This window comes from Phyllobates terribilis, unplaced genomic scaffold (genome assembly GCF_046119375.1).
Source record: "Phyllobates terribilis strain yellow unplaced genomic scaffold, ASM4611937v1 Scaffold_5__5_contigs__length_657084704, whole genome shotgun sequence".
Taxonomy (NCBI): domain Eukaryota; kingdom Metazoa; phylum Chordata; class Amphibia; order Anura; family Dendrobatidae; genus Phyllobates; species Phyllobates terribilis.
The window spans coordinates 78208804-78230941 of record NW_027362765.1 but is presented as its reverse complement, the minus strand read 5'-3'; the positions used below and the strand labels follow the sequence as shown (position 1 = coordinate 78230941).

The window sequence follows — 22138 nt, the reverse complement described above, 5'->3', positions numbered from 1 at the left end:
TTCGGGATCAATGTGTCCCTGCGAGTACGATCTATGACTTCTAGGTCACTACTCACCTGTGCGATTATCTGTAGGAATCTCTGCTTTACACCACTCATCACCCCTCACATATGTCTCTGTAGTATTAATATTTGTCAGATCTTTACCCTAAAACAAATATTGTAAAAGTCACAGACAGAAAACTTCTGAAAAATTATTTAGAACAACAGAAAAGATCATAAATTAACATGAAAACCAAAAAAGACAGAAGTAGTTTTTATATACGTAGCTGCAAGTCTACTGTAAAAATCCAACCTGTCGGCCCTGAATTCTAACCAGCAGTCTCCATAACCAAATAATCGTGAGAAGATCCAGACAACATCTAATGTCTATGGTCAGCTTTATCCTGTCATCGCCACCAAGTATAAAACATACACTGAATGGCCACCTTATTAGAGACATCAATCTAGAAGCACGTCGGATATCTTGGCCCATGCCGTCAATTGTCACAAATTAGATGGAGTTACTGACATGCTCTTAACAACCCTTTCTACCTCAAGTATAGACGCTCTTCAGCATTGAGATGGGGGAACAGTAACGGTCAGGGAAGCAAGAAAAACCTTGTACTCATGTTCCCAGAAGCAATCCATGACTTTACGACCCTTATGGCATAATGTATTGTACTTCGGCCATGAAGGTATAAACTTGCTGGCCACAATGCTTACCTAAACCCTATTGTCCAAACATACAAGTATCAGAGGACCCAGGACGAGCTTAGAAAACATTCCCCGCATCATTACTCCACCTCCACCAGCCAGAAATGTTGACAGGCAGGCAACATGAATTCATGCGGTTTTGATCTCTTTTGCCCACTGAAGGTTCCCTTTCTGCATTCCTTAAACAACAATGGCACTGGAACTGACTGTTGTTATAGACCATTTATGCTAAAGAGTTGTGTGTTCGGACACATACTATATTCAGCTGCAGTGTTCATGACTGTGCAATGCCTGTTCCTCAGAACGATTCTTGATGAACTCGCCCAACTCGCCCAATTCTTTTAATGAGTTTGTTATGTCCATAGGTTCCCCTTTCACTAGATGTTTCTCAATCACAATATTTTAGGCACACTGTCCATACCATTATGTGTAAAAGATGCTCAAAGCTCTGAAGATCACTCAATTATTCCCTTCTAACGGGGATTCACATTGCAAATTATCTTAGAAACACTGATCACTTGATTTTATGCTGCACTCCGGGGTCACGGGTCTAATCTCCATACAGAAAAGCTGCAATCATGAAATGGCCCGCATCTCTAATAAATTGGTCAAAATACTGGTGGAGAAAATAAGACTGAGCACAAGACATTCACAGCCTTCTACACACCATAAAGGAGATTTCATGACACTTTCTCTCCATCTACCTGATGATCCTGAGGAACATTGGGATCTTCTTGTTTACTGTCCTGTGGAAAAAGAGGACGGGGACATCTCTCTGGTGTTGTCCTCTCACTGGATAGAACTGGAGGAAACACATTCAGGGACTGAATTCATTCTTTACATATAGATAATTACAGGCCGTGTGTATTTAGTCCTGTCTATTACCTGGTGATGTGAGGGGCTGGGGAACCTCTATCATGATGTCCTTGTACAGATCTTTGTGTCCTTCTAAATACTCCCACTCCTCCATGGAGAAATAGACGGTGACATCCTGAAACCTTATAGGAACCTGACACATACAATGATACTGTCATCCCCCAATCCCTTAATACCGTTACTGTATAATGACCCATTATTCCCAGCAGTGTCACCTCTCCAGTCAGCAGCTCAATCATCTTGTAGGTGAGTTCTAGGATCTTCTGGTCATTGATGTCCTCGTGTATCAGGGGGTGAGGTGGAGGCCCCGTGATTGGGCTCAGGGGTCTTCCCCATCCCTCAGACACAAGGTCCTCCTGACAGCGCTCACTACAGGTCTTCTTCACTACTATGTAATCCTGGTTATGGAAAGACACATTAATACATCTCACTACAGACATTTCCAGAGTCCTCACCTCTCCAGTTCTGTCCATCTGTTATTCCCATAGATAAGAATGATGTAATGTGACGTCATCAGAATCTCACCTCTCCAGTAAGCCGGAAGAGGATCTCTAGGGTGAGGTGTAATATCCTCTCCGCCATCTTGTCCCTGTCCCTATCCATCCTTGATGGTCAATCTGTAAAATTCTCTTATATAGAAGATCTCCACTGAGAGGATACAATATTGTAGGGACCTGAATGGGGAGAAGATGACGATGTAACATCATAAAGAGTCCATGTAAGAAATCTCCGGAGCTGTTACCGGCTTCACATGATCACTACATCCATTCATGGCCCCGTCCTGCCCCCGGTATAACACACAATCCAGTTATAGCCACATACAGAAATTTCTCACATAATATCTCCAATCCAGCATCAGAAACACAAAACAAATCTAGAAGAAAAATCTAGAATATCTGAAAATATTCCATAAAAAGAAAACAAAGTCATAAAGTACAGGGAACATCCACAGGGATCGGGACGGCAGAACCGGGGACATCAGTAACAAATCATGACAGAACATTAATATATCCGGATAGTGACAACATGGAGCGAGAAACGGACATAATGGAGACTGTACAGTAGCAGAGCAGCGAGCGACGTCAGGAGGGAAGTGACCCAATCTAATCCAATCCAGACAGATATCCCATACCTTCCAACTTTGAAGAACAGAAAGAGGGAAAAATCATGCAGCGCGCATAGAGCGCTGTGGCAAATTTTGCCCCTGGCCACACCCCAATCTACGCCCATTTACAAATTCTTTTTCCCCTGGCAGGAGGAGATGTCAGAGGGGCGCTAGTAGTGAGGGACATTCAGCAGATGCCCGAGACTACAGGGGGCAGACCCAAACCCAGGATTGTTCGCTGTATCTGGGACAGCTGGGACTAGAGATGAGAGGATCGATTCACGGTTCTCTGGTCCAGCGTCCAGATCAGTTGTATCTGGTGACTGGACGGGCATCCGTGAATCTCTTACCATCTGGCGTTCCTTGCAAGGCTTTTGATTAGCCAGGGCCGGAGTGACGTCATCTGTGCGTCCTGCTCATCCCAAGTTGGGACCTGTGGATTATTTTTTGTTTATTCATTCACAGTCGCAGCCGCCACATCTTTCTCATCTTTATGTAGCTTCACTATATGACATCCGGCTTTTTTGTGCCTGTAAGGCTGTGTTCACGAGCTGCAGAAATACTGTGTTTTTGTTTTCTGCAGATGTTTGCACCAAATTACACAATTCAATCTTCTCTGGTTATTGCATTCTTGCTGCACTTTTTATACCTTTTCTCCTTATTTGATGCGTTTTTGATACATATGTGAAGCCGCGTTTTTAAGTGCTTTTTATAGTACAGAAAGGCTTTGATTCTGCACTTAAAAAAGTATCTGCAGTTTTTTACCTGCATTTTTTATTGGCTCCACATAGAAGACGAGAAAAAAAGGACCAAAACCGCGGTTCAGACACATGTTTAGATGCACAGGGAGCGCAGTTTTCATGAAATCACATCCACTTTGCTTGGACAGTTAAACACAGCAGAATTTCTGTACATAAAAAGCAGCAGAAAAAAACGCAGCATTTATGCTACATGTGAACACGGCCTAAATGTCTAATCAAAGTGGATGTGATTTAATGAAATTTCCGCTCTCGGTGTATCTAAAGACCACATGACCACAGATATGCAAACTAGGCAGAGGCAGACATATCACTGGTGCAACGTGTGCAGCCGCACAGGGGCCCGAAAGGTAAGGGCAAGTGCCGGGGCCCTGTAACCATCAGGGGGGCCCACTCGTTATCGGGGCCCGGGCCGCTTCCCCGGCATCTGTGCAGGGCCGCCGGTGCTGTTCAAGCCCTGCTCTGCTACATGCAGCAGCAGCAGTGTGCGGTCAGTGTGCTGCTGCTCCACCAATCAGGCCCAGTGCTGTCACTTTCAAGACATGGCGGCGCGCTGTGCGGCTGTGTCTGGTAGTAATGACACTGCGCCTTTAATTGTGCTTGTGTATCGCCCCTGCGTGTCATTACTACCAGACACAGCCGCACAGCGCGCAGCCATGTCTGGAAAGTGACAGCACTGGGGCTGATTGGTGGAGCAGCAGCACACTGACCGCTGCTGTATGTAGCAGAACAGGGCTTGAACAGCACCGGCGGCCATGCAGAGATGCTGGGGAAGCGGCCGGGCCCTGACGTCGAGTGGACCCCCCTGATGGTCCAGGGCCATGTGACACGCTGGAGGCCCTGCACTGCCACATGACTGAGGAGCTGGACAGGACACAGGCCAGGGGGCAGGTGATCGAGCGTCCCCAATCCCCATATAAAAAATATTTCTAATGTGTGTGTGCATGTCTGTGTATGTCAGTGTGTATGACTGTGTATATATATTTATGTCGGTTTTATATGTGTTTTTAAGAATGTGTTCAAATATGTATGTGTATATATCTGTGCGTGTCTGCGTATTGTGTGTGTATATCTGTGTACCATGTTCATGTGTGTATGTGTGTGATTGCCTGGGTATCGTGTGCATGTGCATGTCTGTGCACTGTGTGTGCGTGTCTGCGCATTGTGTGCGTGTCTGCGTATTGTGTGTGCATGTCTGCGTTTTGTGTGTGTGCGTGTCTGCGTATTGTGCGTGTGCGTGTCTGCGTATCGTGTGTGTGCGTGTCTGCGCACTGTGTGTGTGCATGCGTGTCTGCGTACTGTGTGTGTGTGCATGCGTGTCTGCGTACTGTGTGTGTGTGCGTGCATGTCTGCATACTGTGTGTTTGCGTGCATGTCTGAATACTGTGTGTGCGTGCATGTCTGTGTACTGTGTGTGTGCGTGCATGTTTGCATATGTGAAGGATGAGGTGGCAGGCTTGGCCCTGTGTTGTATACCTATATTTCTCCGCCATATCTGTGCATCATGAATCGTGGTATGTGATAAAGGGGCCCACTGAGACTCTTTCACCCGGGGCCCACAAAAACCTGGAGCCGGCCCTGGGTAAGGGGTCTACTTTTACCTTCAAATCGGCAAACAGGCCCTGTCACAGATACAAAGAGGGGCCCAGAGAGTATTCTTGCACAGGGGCCATCTTCTGTCTGTGTCCACCACTGAAACCAGGGTTTACAGATAAATCATTACAAAGTGCGGTGCGCACACTGTCACGATTCAGCAGTCTGAAATCACATAGAGTGATTGAGGATTTTTCCCCTTAGACAGGATGAAGCCTTTAAACAAGAGATCATTTTCTGATTACTTAATATCGTTAATGACTGTGAGGGGAATTTATTAAGACTGCAAAGTATATATAGGTTTATATGTGGAGCCTGAAACAATGCAGGGAAAGAAAATACAGCTGCATTTTTAAGTGCAGATTCAAAGGTTTTCTGTATTATTAAAAAAGCATTAAAAATGCAGATTCACATCTACACCAAAAACGCATCAAATATGGGTGAACAATCAAAGAAATAAAAGAAACGCAGCAAACACACAATAATCAGAGAGGAGTCTTAGGCTATGTTCCCACGATGCAGAAATGCTGCATATTTTTTCCGCTTCTCCCTGGCAGGAAAAACGCATGCGGTTTTTACATGCGTTTTTCCCGCAAGGTAGAAGCGTTGGTCAAGCGTTTTTGCATGCATTTCTGCATGAGGGTTATCAAGCGCTTTTCCAAGCGATTTTAGCATCACTTGGAAAAGTGCTTGACAACTTGGTCACACTATATAAATCCATGCAACCGGCATGGATTTACAGTGGTGGCCAAAAGTATTGGCACCCCTGCAATTCTGTCAGATAATACTCAGTTTCTTCCTGAAAATGATTGCAATCATAAATTCTTTGGTATTATTATCTTCATTTACTTTGTCTTCAATGAAAAAACACAAAAAGAATTGTCCTAAAGCCAAATTGGATATAATTCCACACCAAACCTAAAAAAGGGGGTGGACAAAAGTATTGGCACATGTGATGCTTGTCTAATTCAGGAAATTAACAGCACCTGTAACTTACCTGTGGCACCTAACAGGTTTTGGCAATAACTAAATCACACTTGCAGCCAGTTAACATGGATTAAAGTTGACTCAACCTCTGTCCTGTGTCCTTGTGTGTACCACATTGAGCATGGAGAAAAGAAAGAAGACCAAAGAACTGTCTGAGGACTTGAGAAACCAAATTGTGAGGAAGCATGAGCAATCTCAAGGCTACAAGTCCATCTCCAAAGACCTGAATGTTCCTGTGTCTTCCGTGCGCAGTGTCATCAAGAAGTTTAAAGCCCATGGCACTGTGGCTAACCTCCCTAGATGTGGAAAAGAAAAATTGACGAGAGATTTCAACGCAAGATTGTGCGGATGGTGGATAAAGAACCTCGACTAACATCCAAACAAGTTCAAGCTGCCCTGCAGTCCGAGGGTACAACAGTGTCAACCCGTACTATCCGTCGGCGTCTGAATGAAAAGGGACTGTATGGTAGGATACCCAGGAAGACCCCACTTCTTACCCCGAGACATAAAAAAGCCAGGCTGGAGTTTGCCAAAACTTACCAGAGAAAGCCTAAAACATTTTGGAAGAATGTTCTCTGGTCAGATGAGACAAAAGTAGAGCTTTTTGGGAAAAAGCATCAACATAGAGTGTACAGGAAAAAAAAAGAGGCATTCAAAGAAAAGAACACGGTCCCTACAGTCAAACATGTCGGAGGTTCCCTGATGTTTTGGGTTGCTTTGCAGCCACTGGCACTGGACTGCTTGACCGTGTGCATGGCATTATGAAGTCTGAAGACTACCAACAAATTTTGCAGCATAATGTAGGGCCCAGTGTGAGAAAGCTGGGTCTCCCTCAGAGGTCATGGGTCTTTCAGCAGGACAATGACCCAAAACACACTTCCAAAAGCACTATAAAATGGTTTGAGAGAAAGCACTGGAGACTTCTAAGGTGGCCAGCAATGAGTCCAGACCTGAATCCCATAGAACACCTGTGGAGAGATCTCAAAATGGCAGTTTGGAGAAGGCACCCTTCAAATATCAGGGACCTGGAGCAGTTTGCCAAAGAAGAATGGTCTACAATTCCAGCAGAGCATTGTAAGAAGCTCATTGATGGTTACCGGAAGCGGTTGTTCGCAGTTATTTTGGCTAAAGGTTGTGCAACCAAGTATTAGGCTGAGGGTGCCAATACTTTTGTCAGGCCCATTTTTGGAGTTTTGTGTGAAATGATCAATGATTTGATTTTAGCTTCATTCTCTTTTGTGCTTTTTCCTTGCAAGCAAATTAAATGAAGATAATAAGACCAAAGAATTTGTGATTGCAATCATTTTCAGGAAGAAACTGAGTATTTTCTGACAGAATTTCAGGGGTGCCAATACTTTTGGCCACCACTGTATATAGTGTGACCAAGTAATAGTTTAAAAAAAAGAATAAGAATGGTGAAAAATAAAGATTATACTTATCTTCTGATGGCCCCCGGTCTCCTTCTCCGATGCGTCCGGTCTCCCCGGTGTCTCGCGGTGGTGTGAAGGACCTGCGATGACGTCATTGAGTCATGTGACAGGTCACGCGACCGCCGACGTCAGGTCAGCGGTCGCGTGACGTGTCACATTACTCAATGACGTCATGGCCGGTCCTCACACCACCGCGAGCCAACCAACACACCGCACGCATCGCTGAGGAGACCGGGGGACATCGGAAGGTAAGTGTAATCTTTATTTTTTTATTTTAAATTCTTTTTTTTACAGTTTCTACGGTACCCGGGTCCTGAGGAGAGTCTCATCTTCTCCAGGCCTTGGTACCATCTGCACATAGAATCGCTTCATATCCGCATGTGCACATGTAGTGATGCGGATATTGAGAGTTTCAATGCAAGTCAATGGCGGCAATTACGCTGCGTGTTCGCAAAATTCATGGACATGCTGCGTATTTTTCCGCAATAATAATCCGCAGCGGAAATTTCCGAAGCATGTGCACAGCACATGGGGATTATCATTGGGGACCATGGGGCACATATTACCAAGCGTTTTTTATGCGTTTTCGCTGCGGAAATTCCCGGCAAAAACGCTTGAAAAACGCATAGTGGGCACACAGCCTTATTGTATTGTGTGATGCAGCAGTAGAAAAAATAGCATTTATGCTTCTTGTGAACACGGCCTCAGCGTTACAATTTTATTACATTTTTTATGGGTTTAATAGAGAAAAAAATATCAGTCATGCCATTTTTTAACACCATTTACCAATTACCATAAATAATCTGATCGCTGCGTTGTGCGGGTCATTACTAGTGTTGAGCGAGCACTAAAATGCTCGGGTGCTCGAAGCTCGGGCCGAGCTCACCGTGATACTCGAGTGCTCGACCCGAGCAACGAGCCCAATGTTAGTCTATGGGAGAACCGAGCATTTTTGCGGCGCCACCCCCGGCAGTCTGTAGAAAGCCTAAAAAGTGCCCAAAACGATAGTGACAGTGCTCAAATTACATGGGGACTGCATGGGGATCGCCCCAGGAAGCATTTCTGACCCCCAGGTCACTGCTGTCAACAACGTGGTCAGAGGTATTAAGCCACTTTTACGGGCTCACAATAAAACGTTCAAAAACGAAACTGAAAGTGCTTTCCTGTGAAATATCTTAAGGAACTTCCTTTCCAGGGTAAAGACTTGTGTATAAGGTAAAATAAATAACCAAAAACAAAAATACTCCTCCACACCTTGGACTATGTTCACAAGTAGCATTTGTTATGCGTTTTTGCACTTTTGTATTGCTTTCAACCGTTACAAATACATTCACCGGCAAATGTTATTTTAACATTTTACAACCTTATCTGGCCATGTGCTGTGTGACACAGGGCTGTGGAGTCAGAGTCGTGGAGTCGGAGTTAGTTTTGGTTGGAGTCGGAAGAAATGTACCGACTCCGACTCCAGCTTTAAAAAAAATGTATTAATATTTCATAATTGAACTTTCATATGAATTTTATAAAGGTTACTCTAATATATATGTTCTATCAAACTATGAACAACAGTGATAAGCAGTTCTGCTTGAGATAGAGACATTTCTTACTTCTTGTGTGTCACTGTTCTCCACTGCCCTTATCTAATCTTATACTTGGTTAACCTCATGCTGCCCCAACCCCCCTACTTACAATGTATGAAACTGAAAGTGAAAATGTTTTGCAAATTCTTAGTAGTAAAGCTCCTCCTCTAGACTAGATGTTTACTAGGTGTGCGTCTTCCAAGCATCTCACAGCTGCTACTCAGAAGAGGAAGATTGTAAGAAGTATTATCCTTTCAACAAACCTTGCATCAGTTAACTGTGAGTACATGAGGAATAACAGTATTACTGACCACTATATCAGTTGTACGACCTGGCAATAATTTTGTACAATTGTTTTTAGGAAAAACAATTGTCATTCGGATTGTGAATGCAGAATTAAAAACCTGAGAATGTCAAAGAAGCGTCACATTAAATCAGCTGTATTTGAACATTTCACCATCACTCAAGATAGAAAACATTATGTCTGTCAGTGTATGACAAATGATCCAGACGAAAACAAATGCTGTGAAGCCAAGATCAGTGTATATTCAGGCAAAGATAAAAATGCTCCTACCAGAGCTTCTAATCTAAAGAGACATTTACAGCGCTTTCATCCAGAAGTACTGAAAGCAGTGGATGAGAAAGACTGCATCCAAACCAATGAATCAGTGCCCAGCTCTTCCAGCCAAACAAAGGAGCAGAGAACTTTTCAGCCATCAGTTGCAAGATATTTTGTCAGTGACAAAGTTACTGTGACAATGACAGTAGATACATTTAAAAAACAGATCATAGAGCTTGTTGTAAAGGATTGTGTGCCTATTTCATTATTTTCACGACCAGCTTTTATGTGTCTGAATGGGGAAATGGCCCGCTTGTTGTAAAGGATAGTGTGCCTATTTCATTATTTTCACGACCAGCTTTTATGTGTCTGAATGGGGAAATGGCCCGCAAGCTTGGTGTTTCTCTGGAGAGAGAGAGTATTAGAAAATTAGTAATCGAAGAAGCTTTTAAACCAAAGGAAGAACTTAAAAAAACTCTTAAGGGACGCTTTCTGTTTCTTAAAATGGATGCCTGCACACGTCACAGAGTGAACTATTTTGCCATCAATGTCCGATTTGTTTGTGACAAAAATGAAATAGTTACCAAGACATTGGCAGTAAAAGACACAAAAGCTCATCACACCAGTGAGTTTCTCCAGGTCTTGGTGGAAAAGGTTCTGCAAGACTATGAACTTAAAAAAGAGCAAGTTCTTTCTGTCGTAACTGACAATGCTTCAAATATGATAAGTACTATTAAGCAGGGGCGGAACTACCGCCCGTGCAGCCGGTTCATTGAACGGGGGCCCCGAGGGAGAGGGGGCCCCTCCAGCCTCCAGCAGGGCCGCCATCAGGGCATGACTGCCCTGACTCCAGTATGGGGCCCGGCCGGTAGGGGCCCCCTCGGAGCCCCCCCTCTTGTGCGTCTCTCTCCTCATGGGGCCCCCGGCCCCATGCTAAGTGCCGGGTCCGGGACATCTCAGCGCTGCGCTGCTCTGCTGCGGCAGCGCCTTTATGATTCCCCTGACTTCCGGTCATGTGACCGCGCCGTCACATGACCGGAAGTCAGGAGAACCTGGTGTCAGCGATTTGGACGAGCGCCAGGATTCTGCAGGGATCGCATGGGGGTAAGTATAACAAGTTTTATTTTTTTTTTAAATACAATTAACTAGGAGTGGGGGGAAATGGGAGATGCACATGGGGGGGAGGGGAATGGGAGATGCACATGGGGGGGAGGGGAATGGGAGATGCACATCGGGGGGGGAAATGGGGGATGCACATGGGGGGGATGGGAGATGCACATGGGGGGGAATGGGGGATGCACATGGGGGGGAAATGGGAGATGCACATGGGGGGGGAATGGGGGATGCACATGGAGGGAATGGGGGATGCACATGGGGGGGGAATGGGGGATGCACATGGGGGGGAATGGGGGATGCACATGGGGGGGAATGGGGGATGCACATGGGGGGGATGGGGGATGCACAAGGGGGGGGAATGGGGGATGCACATGGGGGGGAATGGGGGATGCACATGGGGGGGGAATGGGAGATGCACATGGGGGGAATGAGAGATGCACATGGGGGGAGGGGGATGAGAGAGGTGCACATGGGGGGGAATGGGAGATGCACATGGGGGGGAGGGGGATGAGAGAGGTGCACATGTGGGGGAGGGGGATGAGAGGTGCACATGTGGGGGAGGGGGATGAGAGAGGTGCACATGTGGGGGAGGGGGATGAGAGAGGTGCACATGTGGGGGGATGAGAGATGCACATGGGGTGGGATGAGAGAGGGGCACATGTGGGGGAGGGGGATGAGAGATGTGCACATGGGGGGATGAGAGCTGCACATGGGGGAATTGGGAGAAAATGAGCTGCACATGGGGGAATTGGGAGTAGGGGGATAATGAGCTGCACATAATGAATGTGGGGTGGGGGAGAGTAAATGATGATGGGGTGGGGAGAGCACAGACATGATATAATGAATTGGGGCAGGGGGTGCATGTAAATAATGAATGCGGGGAGCAGGAAGTATAGAGTAGGGGGCGTTGTGGATGCAGGAGTGTAACTGGTAACAAATTGGTGGAAAGAGTAGAGGTTTTAATTAAATTATATATTAAGTGCCTATTTACAGTTAATGGGGGCACCGTGGTGGATTACAATTTATATTTGGAATGGTGGGTTGCATAATAACTATATATTAATGGTGGGTGCACGTCTGTATTCAGCTGCGTAATGTAGAAGTTGGGGAATGTGCTCTAGATAACTGTGTTATTTTATGCAGAGACGAGTCCTGGCTGGAAGACGTGATGGCGGTCTGTGCTGGATGAAGGAGAAAAGCGTAGCTGAAGGACTTCACCTAGAGACGTCACCAGTGAGTCAGTGTATTACATGTACACTTACACTATATACTATGTACCGGGCTCCTGTGTATAATGTCACTGGTGATCACTGTATTACCTGTACACTGACACTATATACAGAGCTCCTGTGTATAATGTCACTGGTGATCACTGTATTACCTGTACACTGACACTATATACAGAGCTCCTGTGTATAATGTCACTGGTGATCACTAGATTACCTGGACACTTAAATTATACATACCATGTATAGAGCTCCCGTGTATAATGACACTTATGGTAATATTAGTAATGTGGTGGTAATATTAGTAATGTGGTGGTAATATGTGGTCTGGTCATGGTGTGGCAGTTTTTCTTCCTTCTGTGTGGTATTATTCGGTCACTATGTTGTGGTAATATGTGGTCTGGTCATGGTGTGGCGGTATTCCCTGTATGTGGTATTATTGGTCATTTAAAAAAAAAATGTATATGATACATTCCCTTAAAGAAAACAAAATAAAAATATATCTAAAAAGAGTATTGGATATTTTAAGAAAATTTTAATAGGTTAGAGTAGGGCCCGGCCAGAAGAGTCTACCTTATCGTGGTGGCGGCTTTAAAAATCTTTTGGCCAAAACAAAAGCTGCTGTCTATGTATGTGGCGCCGTCACATGGCCGAACGTCAGGAGAACCTGGTGGCAGCGACGTGGACGAGCGCCAGGATTCTGCAGGGATCGCATGGGGGTAAGTATAACAAGTTTTATTTTTTTTAAATACAATTAATTAACTAGGAGTGGGGGGAATCAGAGATGCACGGGGGGGATGAGATGCACATGGGGGGATGAGAGATGCACATGGGGGGGGGATGAGAGATGCACATGGGGGGGATGAGAGATGCACATGGGGGGGATGAGAGATGCACATGGGGGGTGAGAGATGCACATGGGGGGGTGAGAGATGCACATGGGGGGGTGAGAGATGCACATGGGGGGGATGAGAGATGCACATGGAGGGGTTATGTTTACATAACTTTGTTGCCTTATGAAGGGCAGGGGGGGGCCCCAAAAATTTCTTGCACAGGGGCCCACTACAGTCTGTGTCCGCCCCTGCTATTAAGCTAATGAATGAGAGTAATGATGGTGACCAGCAGCTAGAAGAACATTCTGGGTCCACAGACACAGAAATGTTTGAAATAGAGGAACACAGTATTGTAACTGAGGAGCAAACTGAAGTTGCTTCAGATGAACAGCAACATGATAGTTTAGATGATCTTGTTGAAACTGTGTCAATACGTTCTTTCATTCATCACATGCGCTGTGTTGTGCATACGCTACAGCTGGCTATAAGAGACACTCTGCAAGAAGGACATGCTGCTGCACTGATTGGCAAGGTGAGAAAATTGGCTACTGTTTCCAGAACCCCTAAAGTTGACTCAATTTTGAAGAGACGTGCTGGAAAAGGGGCAATTATTGATCAAGCCACACGATGGGGCAGTACTTACTTAATGATTCAGCGCTTGGTTGAACTGAAAACCTTTCTTGTAGACATGGCTAACCCTCAACTGATGCTAAATGAAAGTCAGTGGAATCAGGTGACTGAGCTGGAAAAATTGCTAGAGCACCCATTTACAGTGACTAAAAAATTACAGAGGACTTAACTCCAGGTATTTTCTTAAAGGAGTGGAAGAACCTGATGTTTCGCCTGTCCCAAAGAGGAGGGTTAATTGCAAGTGGCACTGCTACATCAATGAAACGGAGAGAGGAGCTACTATTACAAAATAACATTCTTTTGGCAGCTGTTCATGTAGACCCAATGCATCGGATTCTTCTAGATGATCAACAGGTAACTAAAGGAAAAGAAGCTCTGTTTGAAATAGCAGTAAGGATGAAAGGGTTGCAGAACAGTCAGGAGGAACAAGAAGAATTTGGTCGTCCTGCCACATCTTCACCCTCATCATTAACTGATGAAGAATTTAATTTCGAAAAATATTTGGATCACAAGGACCGTGCAAAGCGTTCCCGCATAGAAGAAGAGTCATCCCCATCAAAGAACACAGCCAGTACATTTCAGCAGAATTTTTCATGTGCACTAAAAGAAATTGAGAAATTTGACCGTTCATCAAAAATAACAGTGCAACAAGCGATTCCTCTGTATCCTGACATTGTCAGAGATGTTGCCCGAGTGGTTACTGCTTTGCCACCCCACCAACCCAAGTTAGTGTAGAGAGGTTGTTCTCTGCTCTCAAAATAATTAGATCAGATTTGAGGGCATCCATGAAGGAGGATCTGACAGAGGCAATACTTTTTCTGAGGACAAATTTATAGATTTCTTCTTATTAACTGCATAACAGTGTTTATTGCATATTTACTTAAAAGAGTTTATAAAAGTTATTTACTATATTCTAATTGTATTCTAATAAATATAGTTTTTGCTCTAAGTGGTCTGATTACTTATATGATGGTGAGAAACTGAATAAGCACGATGTTAATATTTTACAACAGTAAATTTATTGTTACGAATTGGCCATTTATGAAGGAGTCGGAGTCGGAGCCGGAGTGGGAGTCGGAACCTGATAAAATCCAGGAGTCGGAGTCGCAAATGTGGCTTACCGACTCCACAGCCCTGGTGTGACATATGCATACAGTGCTGAAAAGACATGGGAACAGCATGGGGAAGACCCCTGGAAGCATCTCTGACACCCAGGTCACTGCCTAAAAGTGTGCCCATCAGAAGTGATCCTTGCCGCATCAGAAGATGCAGACTTGCAACTATCCCCGTGCAGGTTCTTGTCCCAGGGCAGTGTTCAATTGTACCTCCCCCATTCCTTGCAATGCAAGCGCAAGTATGCAGCCTGCCACCCACCCACTCCCAGGCTGCAATACCATACTGCTTGCTTGCACTTGAAATTGGGCCTTTTAGGCATGTGGAGGCGGAATCTGGCCACCACGTCATGGCTGCGTCGGCGGCCTGGTATCCATACTCAGTCCCCAGCCACCCTGCGGCCGGGTGTCCATGCATGGTCCCCAGCCGCCAGGGGGCAGCCGGGTGTCCATAAACGGTCCCCAGCCGCCCCTATTTGTCCCGGTAACCTTCCCCACACTTTTCTTAGCCTGGCCTGCTTTAGGGCAGCATTGGCCGAGCCCACCAGACAACCAGACTCCTCCGGTGGGCCCTGGCTTCTCCATCAGGGGAGTTGAGAGTGCCAAGGTGAGGAGCATGATGATGATAGAAGTTAGCATCTGCTTTGTTTTCTTGGAATGCAAGCGTAAGTGTGCAGCCTGCCACCCACCCACCCCCAGGCTGCAATACCATACTGCTAGCTTGCTTGCACTTGAAATTGGGCCTTTTAGGCATGTGGAGGCGGAATCTGGCCACCACGTCATGGCTGCATCGGCGGCCTGGTATCCATACTCAGTCCCTAGCCGCCCCTTGGAAGAGTGGTGGAGGTCGCAGTAGCTTAACAAGACGGTTTTAATGCCCCTTGGAAGAGTGGTGGAGGTCGCAGTAGCTTAACAAGACGGTTTTAATGCCCCTTGGAAAAGTGGTGGAGGTCGCAGTAGCTTAACAAGACGGTTTTAATGCCCCTTGGAAGAGACGTGGAGTTCAGAGTAGCTTAACAAGACGGTTTTCATGCCCCTTACAAGAGTCATGCAGTACAGCATATTAAAAACATTATTCCCATTATTGGGGAGTGGGTCTCCCATAGTCTTTGCCTATGCCTTCTAAGCTAAAGCTGCCAAAAATTAGGACGGAGGAACTTGCAATGCTGGCAAACAAAAGCCATGCAGTACAGCATATTCAAAACATTATTCCCATTATTGGGGAGTGGGTCCCCCATAGTCTTTGCCTATGCCTTCCAAGCAAAAGCTGCCAAAAATTAGGACGGAGGAACTTGCAATGCTGGCAACACGGACCACGGTCACCCTGGTTGTATAGTGGTGGTGGAGGCAGAGGATAAGGAGAAGAGCAAAATACAGCTGAAATGAGGATGCGTATACCCATGTGTGGGTGTGAAGCGGTGCATGGGAATACATCTCCCGAAATAACACAGTGGATTTGACTTTATGTTACTCTGCTGTCATTTGGTGGTGATGAGAAGGCTGGCCCAATCCAGCCCTTGTTCATTTTGATAAGGGTCAGCTTGTCAGCATTGTCAGTTGACAGGCGAGTGCGCTTATCAGTTACAATTCCCCCAGCGGCACTAAAAACACGCTCCGATAACACGCTACCGGCAGGGCAGGCCAGGACCTCCAAGGCGTACAGAGCGAGTTCATTCCAAGTGTCCAGCTTGGATACCCAATAATTAAAAGGCACAGAGGAATCACGGAGGACGCTGGTACGGTCGGCAAGGTACTCCCTCACCATCTTTTGAAACTTTCCACTCCTTGTGAGAGTACTCCGTGCCTCAGGGCCTGTAAGCTGGGCGGGTCTCAGAAAACTGTCCCAGAATGTTGACAGTGTTCCCCTGCCTCTGCTTGATTGGAGTTGCGTCTCTCTCGCCTGTACGCCTTGGTTGGTCAACGAACTGTGACCTCTGCCGCTAGCGTGTTCAGATAGAATTTTTTTTAACAGTTCTGCAACAAGGGCCTTCTGGTACAGCCACATTTTTGTAGACCTCTCCACCTCAGGAATAAGAGAGTGAAAGTTCTCCTTGTAGCAGGGGTTTAAAAGTGTCACCAACCAGTAATGACTGTCACCCAACATTTTGACAACGCGAGGGTCACGGTTAAGGCAGCGTAACATAAAGTCAGCCATGCTTGCCAGACTGGTAACGGGCAAGACTTCCGTGTCCTCACCAAGATGACGACTGACCATGCTCTCCTCCTCCTCCCCCCCGTCCTCAGGCCACCCACGCTGAACCGACGGTATGATAGTTGTACAGGTACTACCGTCTACAGCGCATGATACCAGCTCCTGTTCTTCCTCCTCCTCCTCTCCCTCATTGTCCCCCAATGCACGTTGGGATGAGATGAAGCTGGGCAGTGTGTAATCGCCCATTACGGCTTCTTGATCCATCTCATCATACTCTGGCTGCAATGCCTCCTCTTTAATTTTCTGCAGAGAGCGTTGCAAAAGACAGACAAGTGGGATGCTGACGCTAATGATGGCGTCATCACCACTCACCATCTTGGTGGACTCCTCAAAGTTTGTCAGGATGGTACATATGTCAGACATCCAGATCCACTCCTGAGGTCTTATGTGTGGAGTCTGACCTGAATATCAACGGCCTTGTTGCATCTGGTACTCCATAACTGCTCTCTTCTGCTTACAAATCCTTTGCAACATGTGGAGGGTAGAGTTCCAACGTGTGGGGACATCACACACCAGTCGGTGTGCCGGAAGCTGCAAACGCTGCTGCAACACAGCAAGGGCGGCGGAAGCTGTAGCCGACTTCCGAAAATGAGCTGACAGGCGGCGTACTTTGACGAGCAGATATGGCAACTCGGGGTACGATTTAAGAAACCGCTGAAGCACAAGGTTAAGCACATGAGCCAGGCATGGTACGTGTGTGATCTTGCCTCGCCTCAGAGCCGCCACCAGGTTACGGCCATTGTCACACACAACCATGCCTGGATGTAGGTTCAGCGGTCTCAGCCACGGATCTGCCTGCTCTTTCACAGCTGTCTACAACTCACAAGCAGTGTGAGGTTTATCACCTAAGCTTATGAGTTTCAGCACAGCCTGTTGCTGCTTGGCTGAGGCAGTACTGCAGTGCTTCCAGCTTGTAACTGATGTGGTGGTATCTGAGATGGAGGCTGAACATGAGGAGGAGGAGGAGGATGATGCGTAGGAGCTGTACACTGTGGGGGCAACTCTGACTGACATAGGGCCCGCAATCCTCGGTGTGGGGAGGATGTGTTCCGTCCCAAGGTCGGACTGGGTCCTAGCTTCCACTATGTTTACCCAGTGTGCCGTCAGGGAGATGTACCGTCCCTGGCCACAAGCACTTGTCCAAGTGTCCCTTGTCAGGTGGACTCTCCCAGTAACTGCGTTGTTGAGGGCACGGCAGATGTTTTGGGACACGTGCTTGTGTAGTGCGGGGATGGCACAACGGGCAAAATAGTGTCGGCTGGGGACCGAGTACCGAGGGACAGCCACCGCCATAAGGTTGCGGAAGGATTCCGTCTCCACCAGCCTAAAAGGCAGCATTTCCAACGCAAGCAGTCGTGAAATGTGCGAATTTAGGACTGTGGCCTGTGGGGCGTTGGCTGCGAATTTGCGCTTTCGTTCAAAGCTCTGGGATATGGACAATTGAACGCTGCGGTGGGACGTGGACGTTGATGCTGTTTCTTGAGAAACTGACATAACAAGTGAAGACTGAGAGGAGGGGGCATCTTTGCATGCAGTATGGACAGGGGATTGCCTTGCATGCACAACAGGGGGTTCTCTTACACGCACAACAGTGGAGGAAGCAGTGGTGACACCCGCTGACACTGGTCGTGGACCCTGGGATTCGCCCCACATAGTCGGGTGCTTTGCAGACATGTGCCTGATCATGCTGGTGGTGGTCAGGCTGGTAGTTTTGTCACCCCTGCTGATGCTGGCATGGCATGTGGTACAAATGGCCTTTTTGGAGTTATCAGCAGAGTTTTTAAAAAAATTCCAGACTCTGGAAGACCTACCGGTTGTACTGACAACGTCCCTCGTGTTGGTATTACGGGGAACTGTTGCCCGCCTTCTGTGTGCGGCCACCACACTGCTTCTTCCTGCCTGTTGGGGTACTCTGCCTCCCTCCCCCTGTGTGCTGCTGGCCTCGCTCTGCGTGTCCTCCTGCCACGTTGGGTCAGTTACTAGATCATCCACCACCTCCTCCTCTTCCACTTGCGCACCACGATCCTCCTCCTCACTTCGTGGCAATTGTGTCTCGTCATCGTCCACCTCTTGGGACAAATTGCCAGAGTCGCCTTCCTGTAGCCGTGGCTGTTCAAATATTTGGGCATCGCTACATGGGATCTCCTCTTCCACCACTTCAAGCGGAGCAGGCGAGGGGCACAAATATGGAAATGGACCAGTGAACAGCTCTTCAGAGTGTCCAACTGTGGGATCAGTTGCTGTCTGACGAGACTTGGCATGGTGGGAGGAAGGAGCATCAGGGTGAGGAGGGGTATGTGGTCGAAACTCACGCCTACTAAAACTTGACCATGTGGAAGACAGACCGGAGGTGGTGGTGCCCAGGTAACTGGAAGTATTATCTGCTATCCAATTAATAACCTGTTCACACTGATCAGTTCGCAATACTGGTGTTGTAGTGTGCTTCCCTAGTAATTCGGTCAAGAAGTGGGAGCGAGAAGATGTGGCTGTTGGTTGTGGCACATTTTCACCTTGGCCACGGCCCCGTCCTCTACACGCATCACCAGAACGTCTAGTTCCACGTCCCTTGCCACGCGCCTTGCCCATTGTAAATGAAGTAAAATAGCTTACACTCGCACTATCAATGGAAAAAGGGTAATAAAAAGGAGATTTGAACCGTGGAAGAGGAAAACCACAGTTCTATTTCTCTGGCCTACACCAGAATCTTTTAAACAGATATATTTGTGTCTGAACAGTCAGGAAGACACTATTACTGTTTTTTTATGTAAAAAAGGCCAAAAGCTGGATAATACAGAGATTTGAACCGTGCAACTGCAAAACCAAACTTCTAGTTATCTGGCCTACACCAGAATATTTTAAACAGATATATTTGTTTCTGAACAGTCAGGGAGACACTATTACTGTTTTTTTATGCAAAAAAGGCCAAAAGCCGCATAATACAGAGATTTGAACCGTGGAACTGCAAAACCAAACTTCTAGTTATCTGGTCTACACCAGAATATTTTAAACAGATATATTGGTGTCTGAACAGTCACAGACACACTCAATTTTTTTTTTTTTTGGGGGGGGGAATACCAAAAGGTTAATAAGGCGCGTATTTGTACAGTCTGACTGAGGGAAAAAAAATACAGGATTTAGATGAAAAAAAAAGGATTTTTCCTGGCCCCTGAGACCGGGGGATAAGTCTAGCAATTTGACCAACAGGAGCACACAGGACTGTAATGCAGTGTTTGTTGGTATAACCACTGCGTCTCCTATACAGCCTGCCTGCCTTCCTGATATCTGGGATGGATATTAGTCCTAAGAAGGACTGTTTGTTTGATTTGGCAGGCTTTAGAGACCCTACACTAACTATTTCGCAGTATAAATCTCTCCCTAGCTGTGCAGCACTGACCCTACACTGTCTGATCCGGAGCGACTGTGTCCAAGATGGCGGCGCCCGGTTTTAAATACTTGAGGTGACGCTGTGCGGCCAGCCAATCACTGTAATGCCCACAAACAACATGGCTGCGGCATTACAGTGACTGGCTGGCAATCCCTGCATGTTCATTGGCTCTGTAAAGAGCGCCAAACGTGCAGGGCGGAGACCCGAGCTCCCGCCCGAGTAACCCGGAAATGCTCGATTCTCGCCGAACATCCCGAGTAGATTGATGCTCGGGCGAGTAACGAGCAGTGTCGAGCATGCTCGCTCAACACTAGTCATTACGATTACAGGAACACCAACTATGTCTGTTATTTGCTGATTTGTGATGTTTATTAATTTTTAATAAAGCAAATTAAAACTGACATTATTGTAATTGTTTTTCATTATTTTTTAGGAAGGAAAAAAAACTCTTCTATTCTCCCTCTAGAATACAAATACATAGAAATACCCTGCTGTGTACAATGTATCAGTGCAATATGCCTGTGGAGTCAGCGCCTGCAATACAGATCAAGTAAAGAAAATTCTCCCAGTGACATCATCTGATCCTCTAGCTCGGTATGTTTAGCTCCTGTCTGTAATAGTGAAGGTTGTGGGTTTAAGATCTGGGGAGACTCAAAAAGAAAAAAATATGTTTTTGAAATTGCTTTTTATTATTTGTAGAATTTTAGAGAAAAAAAAAATCTGACTTTCTTCACCTCAGTATACAAGTACAAAGAAATACAGTGCTGTGTACATGTATATGTATAATCTGCTTCTGTGGTCACTGCCTGCAATAGAGGTCAAGATTACCAAATTCTCCTATCTATGTCACTGTGGGCTGTGGCTCCTAACTAGAGCTGCAGCCTATAAACATGGAGCTGTGAGTTCAAGTCCATGGGAGACTGATCACAAGAATTATAATTTAATTTGCGCACTGAGCAGAGATACAGCCCAGCTCACCCCCTCAAATCGGGACAGTTGGGAGCTATGGATATCCTGATAGAGCGACACAGACGGGAACATGTTTTGTCTCCTGGAAAGTGACCGCAGCACTGAGGGGGTTAATAGTAATGGAGAATCTCCACATACCTCTACCTGCAGAGCTGCACACTGGATATATAGCTGTTCTGTGCGCACAGGACCTGTGATGATGTCACAGGAGGGGAGGAGTCAGGGGTCACATGATCAGGGGCCTCAGCGTCAGGAATCTGCTGTGCTGGATAAACTGATGGTTTTGTGTGGATGTAGTAAAGTCGTGTGCATACGATGTGTGCGGAGAAGAGTTGTGTAAAAATATATGCTTCATGCACACAATGCAGTAGTTTTCTCAAGGAAATTACAGTTTTCTGGTATAAAGACCATGACAGGAAAGTGCTTCTCACTAAATTAGAATATCATCAAAAAGTTAATTTATTTCAGTTCTTCAATACAAAAAGTGAAACTCATATATTACATAGAATCATTACAAACAGGGTGATCTATTTCAAGTATTTATTTCTGTTAATGTTGATGATTATGGCTTACAGCCAATGAAAACACAAAGTCATTATCTCAGTAAATTAAAATAATTAACAAAAAACACCTGCAAAGGCTTGCTAAGCGTTTAAAAAGGTCCCTTAGTCTGTTTCAGTAGGCTCCACAATCATAGGAAAGACTGCTGACTTGACAGATGTCCAGAAGGCAGTCATTGACAAATTGGAAGTTGAGTGGAATGAAAAATTGTGGTAGAAAAAGGTGCAGAAGCAACTAGGATAACCGCAACCTTGAAAGGATTGTTAAGAAAAGGCCATTCAAAAATTTGGGGGAGATTCACAAGGAGTGGACTGCTGCTGGAGTCATTGCTTCAACAGCCACCACACACAGACGTATCCAGGACATGGGCTACAAGTGTCGCATTCCTTGTGTCAAGCCACTCATGACCAATAGACAACGCCAGAAGCGTCTTACCTGGGCCAAAGAGAAAGAGACCTGGACTGTTGCTCAGTGGTCCAAGGTGTTTTCAGATGAAAGTAAATTTTGCATTTCA

General features: G+C 46.1%; 1 protein-coding gene across 2 annotated transcripts in view; it reads right to left on the bottom strand.

Moving 5' to 3' along the window:
* LOC141272096 (oocyte zinc finger protein XlCOF8.4-like) overlaps nucleotides 1–21267 on the bottom strand; it is a 38437-nt gene extending 17170 nt beyond the window's left edge. Inside the window, exons 1-7 of one of the 2 annotated variants that reach the window (XM_073682408.1) lie at nucleotides 21202–21267; nucleotides 3027–3109; nucleotides 2097–2245; nucleotides 1787–1969; nucleotides 1581–1704; nucleotides 1400–1497; nucleotides 57–147 (exon numbers count right to left, since the gene is read on the bottom strand). In XM_073682408.1, coding sequence (XP_073538509.1) covers nucleotides 57–147; nucleotides 1400–1497; nucleotides 1581–1704; nucleotides 1787–1969; nucleotides 2097–2174 — 574 coding nt within the window. In that variant the 5' untranslated portion in view covers nucleotides 2175–2245; nucleotides 3027–3109; nucleotides 21202–21267. The remainder of the gene's footprint in view (nucleotides 1–56; nucleotides 148–1399; nucleotides 1498–1580; nucleotides 1705–1786; nucleotides 1970–2096; nucleotides 2246–3026; nucleotides 3110–21201) is intronic. The other variant, XM_073682409.1, reaches the window with a different exon arrangement.
* Nucleotides 21268–22138: the final 871 nt, after the last annotated feature.